The sequence below is a fragment of the Botrytis deweyae genome (assembly GCF_014898535.1).
Source record: "Botrytis deweyae strain B1 chromosome Unknown BDEW_021, whole genome shotgun sequence".
Classification (NCBI taxonomy): Eukaryota; Fungi; Ascomycota; class Leotiomycetes; order Helotiales; family Sclerotiniaceae; genus Botrytis; species Botrytis deweyae.
Window position 1 is genome coordinate 705,753 of NW_024066228.1, and position 9,049 is coordinate 714,801.

A 9,049-nucleotide genomic window follows, 5' to 3' on the forward strand; every position below is an offset into this window, starting at 1 on the left:
AGAACAATAATTTTTAATTATTACTTCAATTAATTACTATTTGATTTATAAAGAAATTACATCAAAAAACTCTACAATCAAATTTATAAAATATATCGATTTTCGGAAAGCTTTTAGTAATAAATTAATTGCTGAATTCGGGTCTAGATACCATTCTAAAAATTCTTTTGAGTTTTTACAGGTTTCAATTAAAAATTCTAACCCTCCTATAAATTATTATTTTATAAGATTAAGAGATAAAAGAGATTGTAGTACATATAAGAAACTCTTTTTTGATGCAAAAAGAACTATATTAAGGGAAATATCGAATAATTTTAGATTAAAAGGTAATAGGCATAAAAGTATATAGGGATATCAAGAATATAACACTCATTTATATAATAATAATAGGTATTTCAATAGTTATTATAGAATATAATCCAAATATCATAAGCAAGCTGGGAATCCTGATAATCTGGTTGATCGACAAGATCCCTGCTAAGCGACGGCGCCGCTAGTTGGCAGTCTAGGGGATACTATGACTTCAACAGTTCATTGACAAGATTCATTAGGGCTAGAGACAACGAACTCAATCAATACGGCTCAATTAATAGAGAAATTTTTCAGCTCTTGAAGTGTTGTATTTGATTCACTTTCGAATATAGTCAGAATAAAAACCGTCATATACCTTGGTTTTGGCAAGTTTCAGCCTATTGTACTAGGTCGTTGGTGCAACAGATTATATGAAAGCAATTGATTAATTCACCTAGAGCTTAAGGTATTTACCGTTATGCTATCAGTACCTTTGATATTGTTTTAATGCTTTATATTAGTTCTTTTGATATCAATCAACAATCGATTATCTTGGGGGGAGGGGGTCTTCAAACCTTAAATTAAGTGATCTAAGCAAGAATACGAGATAAAGAATGATACATCTTGGCATCTTTTTTTTCTTCGAATCTTCCATGATGTTATAAATGATGCAAACCATAATACTCTTAGCCACGAACGTTTCTGTTCAAAGGTCGTATATAAATAAGTGAGACTATCTAATTGGTATCACAGCAGACTTTACAGTTCACCACCGCTACCTTTTGACTGACTGCCATAAGCCCTACTACTTATATACCATCTGCCATCACGCTACTGGCTCTGAAATCTCGGTTCACACTCAGCCTCCCCACCTCTACCCACTCGACCTCTACTTCTGACCGCTTCTCTCAAATCACTAGCCATCTACTTCTGACAGCCTCTCTCAACTCTTCAGCTACTCTTCTGTATGAACTTCAGCATTTAGCGCGCCGTGCTATTTATTTGCCTTCTTGAAGTCTCCAGTTCATATTCAAGGTATGCCGAGCCAACTTTTGCTTTCTTTGGAAATGCTTTTGGTGCAGAGGAACTGATTACTCGAATAGCTTGTACCGTTTAGAAGTTATGCCTCTTCGATCCGCATCGGAGGATACTGATGAGTCAGTTGACCAGTCCGCCATATCTCTTCTGCAAAGGTCTTCGGAAAATGAAGCACAATTTTCTCCAAACAAACGTTCACACATAAGACGTGCCCTCGACACCGTTACCCTATCTTGTCTCTTTGCTATCTTAATTGTCGTTATCTACAGCTTATTCCAGTACCAGGATAGACAGCCAGTACTCAAGTCTCGAACATTCACTTGCGGCAATACAACCGCTGATGCACAGCAAAATAACTGTGTTTATGATCCTCTGGCTGTCAGTTGGGTTCCTCGGGAATGTCTTGACTCTACATCTCTTCAAGAGTATAACGACCACGGCCCATGGGAATATTTCCAGAACAAGAATAGGTCCGGTAAAATAGACCCATTAGACCTTGGCTTCGAGATGTATTATACAACTATCCGAGAGCACGTTGTACACTGTGCTATAGTCTGGCAACGTTTGCATAGGTCAGTCAAAGATGTTTCTCGCCTAATTTTATAAATCTAAGCATTTGATCAGGTTCACTATTGGTTCTCACGAAAATCTTGTGATTACATCCTCGTTAGACGAGTCAAAGTTGGAGCATACAGAACACTGCTCTCGTATGTTGATTAAATGGGTTGACAATTTTAACTCTACTAAGCTTCAAGAGCTAGGAACTCGAAATAACCCTGGCTTTCAAACATGTTCAATACAGGAGATATGATCATCCAATGGTGATGTGAGTCTGGCTCTGTGATTGATTCAAAATACAATTACAATCTAATACTTTAACTAAAAACCTTAAACTTGTCCTGTCACCTATTTAGATCATCAGCTCGTAATCTATATAGAGATTTTACCTCTTATAAGAAAAATATTTTCCAGCGGAAGATGAGTATATAATTGTTTTCACAATATTGAGGGACTAAATAGACTTAAGATTCCAAAAAAAATTGAAAACTTATAATATATATTAAATTTCTTGTATGGACAAGGGAATTCACTCAAAGGAATTCACTTCAAAGGAATGACTTCCATACAATGGCAACTGTATTAAAGGTATTTAGGCGAAAGCGAAGGAGACTAGCTCTTTCAGTAGTGCCTATATAAGGCCTACTATTCCCCTCATTTAGCTAGCTCCTTAGATTGAATACAAATAGACATTTAGGGGCCTACACATAGTGGGAACCACGTCTTCCGTATCTCTCTCAAACCAACATTTCTCTTAGAAACATTTCATTTTTAAAATCCTTCAGAAAGAATTCATTTATAAAGAATCTTTTATAAATAGTTTATTTTTAAAGAAGCTTAAAGAAAAACTTTATTATTGAAATTCTTAAGAAAAAATATATTTATAAAGAAAATCTTATAAAAAGATTATTTTTCAAATCCTTTAGAAATAATTTATTTATAAGAAATCTTTTATAAAAAGATTATTTTTTAAACCCTTTAGAAAAAATTTGTTTTTAAGAAATCCTTTAATAATAATTTATCTATAAAGAATCTTTTATAAAGAACTTATTTTTCAAATCTCTTATAAATAATTTATTTATAAAAAATCTTTTAAAAAAAAAATATTTTTCAAATCCTTTAGAAATAATTTATTTATAAGAAATCTTTTATAAATAATTCATTTTTCAAATCTCTTATTAATAATTTATTTACAAGGAATCTTATATAAATACTACTCATAAATGATCTATTTATGAGAAATCTTTTATAAACAATTTATTTATAAAAAACTCTTTAGAAATAATTTATTCATGAGGAATCTCTTATAAATAATTAATTTCTCAAATTCTTTAGCAATAACCTATTTATAAGAAATCTCTTATTAATAATTTCTTTTTGAAATACTTTAGAAACAATTTATTTATAAGAAATCTCTTAGAAATAATTTCTTTTTAAAATTCTCAAGAAATTATTTCTTATAAATGGGTTATTTCGAAAACGTTTAATATTTATTTCTTTTTAAATTATTTCTTATAAATAATCTTTTTTCTTTAAGAATTCTTTAAATATTTTTTTATAATTCTTTACAAATAATTTATTTATTAAGAATCTTTTAAAAATAATTTATACAAAAAGGAAATCTTATAATTAATTTATTTTTAAGGAATCTCTTATCAATATTTTATTTTTCGAATTCTTTATAAATACTTTATTTCTTGAATTCTTGATAAATTATTGATTTAAAAGAAGTTTTTTATAAACAATTTATTTTTAAAATCCTTTAGAAATATTTTATTTATAATAAATCTTTTCAAAATAATTTGTATAAAAAGGAAATCTTGTAAATGATTTATTTATAAGCAATCCTCTAGAAAAAATTAAATTATAAGGAATTCTTTAGAAATAATTTATTTTTAAAAACTTTTAGAAAAAATTTATTTATAATTGATTCTTTAAAAAAAATTTATTTATAAAGAATCTTTCAGAAAGAATTCATTTTCCAAATCTTTTATAAATGATTTATTTTTTAAATCTCTTATAAATAAATTATTTATAAGAAATCTCTTACAAATACTTTATTTTTTAAATCTTTTAGAAATAATATGTTTATGAAGAAAATTGCTACAAGGTAATACTAGCTCTTTATATTCTGTTCTGTCCTACTATATATATAATAATAAAGTAGAACTTTTAGTTCACTAGTGGTTGTACGGACTCACGGAACACTCAAAAGGGAAAGTACAATTTCATATCAAAAAGAGTGATTTTAATAATTCGATTAAAATTAGAATTATAACTAAATTTATTTGAAATTTCATCAAAGAGTTTTCAAATATAAAGGCTTTTAACAGAAAAACTTTCAAATCAAAAGAATTAAAATTGAAATCTGAATAATAGAATATATAATTTTCTATCAAAAATTTTAATAGAAAAGTATACTATTTGTATTTTGAATTTAAATCGTATCTCTTTTAAATAATTTTCAAAAAAAAAAGATTATTTGATATTCGGAAAATGATATAATTCAATTTCGAAAGAATTTAATAATATGTTGAATTTTATTCAAATTATTAAAATAGCTCTTTTTGATATGAAATTGTACTTTCCTGTCATGCTGTCCCGTGAGTCCGTACACCCACTGATGGTTCTATTTATTAATCTTTTAGGCTATTTAGCTTAATAATAAAGCTTCGGAATATTCCCAAAAAGGATTATATAATATTAAATATAATTACCCTAGGTTATAAATAAAATTAGATAAAGAGCTTATTTATAATTTATAAATTTTCATTAGTTTAAAGATTAGTATATATAAATCCTATCTAAATACTTGAGATGTTATATTTCTAAAATCTTTTAATTAAATAACAATATAAAGATTATATCTTAAATAGAAGAATAATATTATAAAATGATACTAGTTCTTTCTATTCTATCCTATCCTATTATATATATAAAAATAAGATAAAACTTTCAATTCTGTTTTTTAATCTTTTAAACTATTTAGTTTAAAAAAAAAAGCTTTTAAATATTTTTAGAAAAGATTTTATAATAAAAAATTTATAAAAAGATTGTTTTCAAATTTATTTAGAAATAATTTAATTTTTAATTTTTTTAAAGATAATATATTTATAAGGAATCTTTTATAAATAATTTATTTTTCAAATTTTTAAAAATAATTCATTTTTTAAATTTTTTAGAAAAATTTTATTTTTAAAAATACTTTATAAATGATTTCTTTATAAAAATCTTTAATAAATAAATTTTTAATAAGGAATCTTTTATTAATAGTTTTTTTTAAAAACTTTTAAAAATAATTTATTTAAAAAAAATCTTATAAATAATTTTTTTTTGATTTCGTTTGGAAATAATTTACTTATAAAGAATCTTTTATAAATAACTTATTCTTTAATTTTTTTTAAAAGTAATTTATTTTTAAAAAACCTTTTATAAATAATTTTTTTTTAAATCCTTTAGAAATAATCTATTTATAAGAAATCTTTTGGAAATAACTTTTCTATATCTTTTAGAAATATTTTATTTATAAAAAATCCTTTAGAAATATTTTATTTATAAAAAATCCTTTAGAAATATTTTATTTATAAAAAATCCTTTAGAAATAAATAATTTATAAAAAATCTTTTATAAATAATTTATTTTTTGAATCCTTTAGAAATAATTTGTTTATAAAAAATCATTTGGAAATAATTGAATTTTTTAAATCTCTTATAAATAATTTATTTATAAGAAATCTTTTATATAAAGATTGTTTTTCAAATTCTTTAGAAACAATTTGTTCTTCAAATCTTTTATATGTAATTTATTTATAAGAAATCTATTATAAAAAGTTTATTTTTTAAATCGTTTAGAAAAAATATTTTTTCAGTTTTGATATAAATATTTTATTTTTTAAATACTTTATAAATAATTTATTTTTAAAAATGTTCTTTAGAAATAATTCATTTATAAAAAATCCTTTAGAAATAATACCTTTATATAGAATCTTTTATAAATGATCAATTTTTCAAATCCTTTAGAAATAATCTATTTATGAGAAATCTCTTATTAATAATTTCTTTTTGAAATCCTTTGGAAATAATTTATTTATGAGAAATCTCTTAGAATTTTTTTTTTGAAAACGTTTAATTAAAATTAACAAGCACTCACTGAACATCATTTTTAACTATAATTAAATTGAATAGTAATTCCTCGACATTGAATTTAAAATAATCTATATTAATATTTAGAGTTAAATAATTTGAGAGTTAATATTTAAATAGATAAAACTACTATTATATCTTATTGATTCCAGAAGAATACGAAAGACGTAGTACTTATATACTCGTAGATTCTAAATGTCTAATTGTATTCTATCTAAAGAGCTAGCTATATAGGAAAGTAGTAGGCCTTATACAGGTACTACTAAATGAGCTAGTCTCATTCGCATTCGCTTAATCCCTTTAATATAACAGCTATTATATTTAAGTCATTCCTTTAAAGTAAATACCCTTGTTTATATACTTCTATCTTTGAATATATAGTATTTTTAAATTAAAAGTAATTATTAATATATTATTTAACTATAAGTTTATCTATAAATTCTTTATAGAATTGTTTAGTCATAAAGAAATCTTTAAAAAAGAAATTATTCTAAGATTTCTTTTTGAATTTTGAATTTTTAATTCCCTTTTTTTTTAATTTAGAGAGTTATAGTTTTTGAAAATATAATTTTCTTAAAGGGAGGATAAGAAGGAATGTTACTAGATTCTGTTACGGTTAATCCGTGTAAGAACTGGCGAGGGCATGTGAGTAGTCTTTGTGGGGCTATTTCGGGTTGATGTTAACCTGTGTATAATTATAAATTGTAGAATTTTTATAGTTTAAAAAGATTAATGAAAAGTCTTTATGTTATATTCTATTTAGTTGATTTATTATTATTATTTATTTTAATAATTTTTTTTTATTTTTTTATATAGAGTAATCTGTTAATTATTTTCTAATTGAGTAGATATTGATATTATTATGGTTTTAATAAAAAGAATATTTATTTTTAGGGGAGAATAGAATATTTATAATATAATTTAAAACTAATCTGGTAAAATTATTAATTAATTTTTGTAGAGTATTGGTAGTAATGTTTATTTGGTTTAATTATATTTTTTTAATAATAATAAGGATATATTATTAAATTAATAATTTTAAAAAATAAAAGAAGAAATAGTAGTTATGAGGAAAGCTTATAGAGTAGTTATAAACTATATTTTATATATAATTATTTTAGTTAAGTATAATCAATTTATAGTTATACTGAATATAATTTATTAGGGTATTAATTTTGATTAAAAAAAACTATTGAAGTTATAGAGATTAAAATAATATAAAAGAAAGTTTATTGAAAAAGTTAAGAACTTTTTTTTTTAGGTAGAAATTATATTTTGAAGTAATAATGAATATTATTTCTTTATTGATATAAAGAAAATAGAATATATTATTTAATATTTTAAAAGGTAGTTTTTGGTGATTTGGTGTTGGTTTATGAGTGAGTTAAGTTATAAAGAGATAAATTAGGAAAATTTCAGGAAATATATATATAATATTATTATAAATAAAGGGATTAGATAATGATAAGTAATTCAATAGTTTGTATATATAAGGCAAAAAGAAAAGATATTATGAATATATTTGTAATCTATTTAGAAGGTTTTGAAAAGAATATTGAATAGGAGGTGGAAAATATTTGGGTTGAGAAATTCTTAATAGATTTATTATTCAATATAGTTAGAAAAATATTAGAATTTTTATAACAATCTGAGTTATATAGTAAGTTTATAAAACAGGTTTATAGATTAGAAAGTATAGAGAAATTATTTTGAGGAAGAGGTATAGAGGATTTATATTAATTTTATAAGTATTAATTATTACCTTTTTAATATTAAAATATTTCTAAACATTTTTATTTAAAAAATAATTTAATTTTAATTATTAAATTGGAAATTCAAAAATCAAATTAATTCTTTTAAAAGGAATTTTTTAAGATATTAAAATATTCTATTAATATATTATATACAAAATACTATCAGAATATTATATGTTATAAATATTAAAAGAAGGAGTATCTCGCTATGTATTATTAGAATATTGTTATGTGTAGATATTATAAGGAAAGATATAAAAAATCCGAATATCAAAATAATTTATTTAAGGCTATCTGTATAAGAAATACCCTAATCTAATAATTATAATAAATATTTTATTGATATTAGATTTATATAAAAAGGATGAATGATTTTTATAGTTATAATGATTTTTAATAATAATAGTAAGCTAATAATATTCTAATATTTTATTGATTTGGGAGTGTAAGTTAATATTATATAGTAAAATAAGTGTATCAAATAAAATTGGACTTTTATTAAGAAAAATATTTCTTTTATATTAGTAAATAGTATTGTAATTATATTGTATAAAAACCACAAATTTTTTGTTGAGGTAAAAGATGAAAAAGGGGAAAAGAGAACTTATATTTATAGTTTTATATTAGTAATATTAGATTTATTATGGATAGATATTATTCTAAATCTTTTATAATTATAAATAATCAATTCTAATATTAATTGAAAGTCAATATTATTTCGATATTGCTTTATCTTGAGTAATCTCGAAATTATTTTTATAAAGAAATTCTATTGAGAAATAAAAAAAGGTAAATCAATCTTTATAATCTTTTTAAATAAACTAGTTTTATAATTAAAAATAAAAGGGAATTATTTAATATTCAAATTAATTTTATATAAAATATTAGAAGAATTTCAAGAATATAAAAAAACTTTTTTTAAAAAGAAAAATAATCTTTTATTTAAATACTATTTGATAGAGTATTGTATTAATTTCAAATCTAATTTAATCTTTTCTTAAAACCTAATTTATTTCTTATTAAAGAAAAAGTTAGTAATATTATAAGAATATTTAAATAAATATTTAAAAAAAAAGGTGGATAAAAAGATTTATTAGTTTAATAGAAGTCTTTATTATATTTATTTCAAAAAAAGAAGAAGGCTATTAATTATATATTAATTATTGAGAATTTAATTAAATTATAAAAAAAATCGAATTCTTTTATTATTTATTAATAAATTCTTAAATCAACTCCAATAAAGTATTATATTTATTAAACTAAATT

At 22.2% G+C, this 9,049-nt stretch overlaps 1 protein-coding gene across 1 annotated transcript; it reads left to right on the forward strand.

The window, feature by feature from the left end:
* Nucleotides 1–1,413: 1,413 nt before the first annotated feature.
* On the forward strand, nucleotides 1,414–2,140 carry EAE98_008370 (uncharacterized protein; the record flags this gene model as incomplete). The annotated part of the gene is made up of 2 exons (XM_038955993.1): nucleotides 1,414–1,901; nucleotides 1,954–2,140. 2 exons carry the CDS (start codon nucleotides 1,414–1,416, stop codon nucleotides 2,138–2,140), a joined length of 675 nt encoding a protein of 224 aa, XP_038807859.1.
* Nucleotides 2,141–9,049: the final 6,909 nt, after the last annotated feature.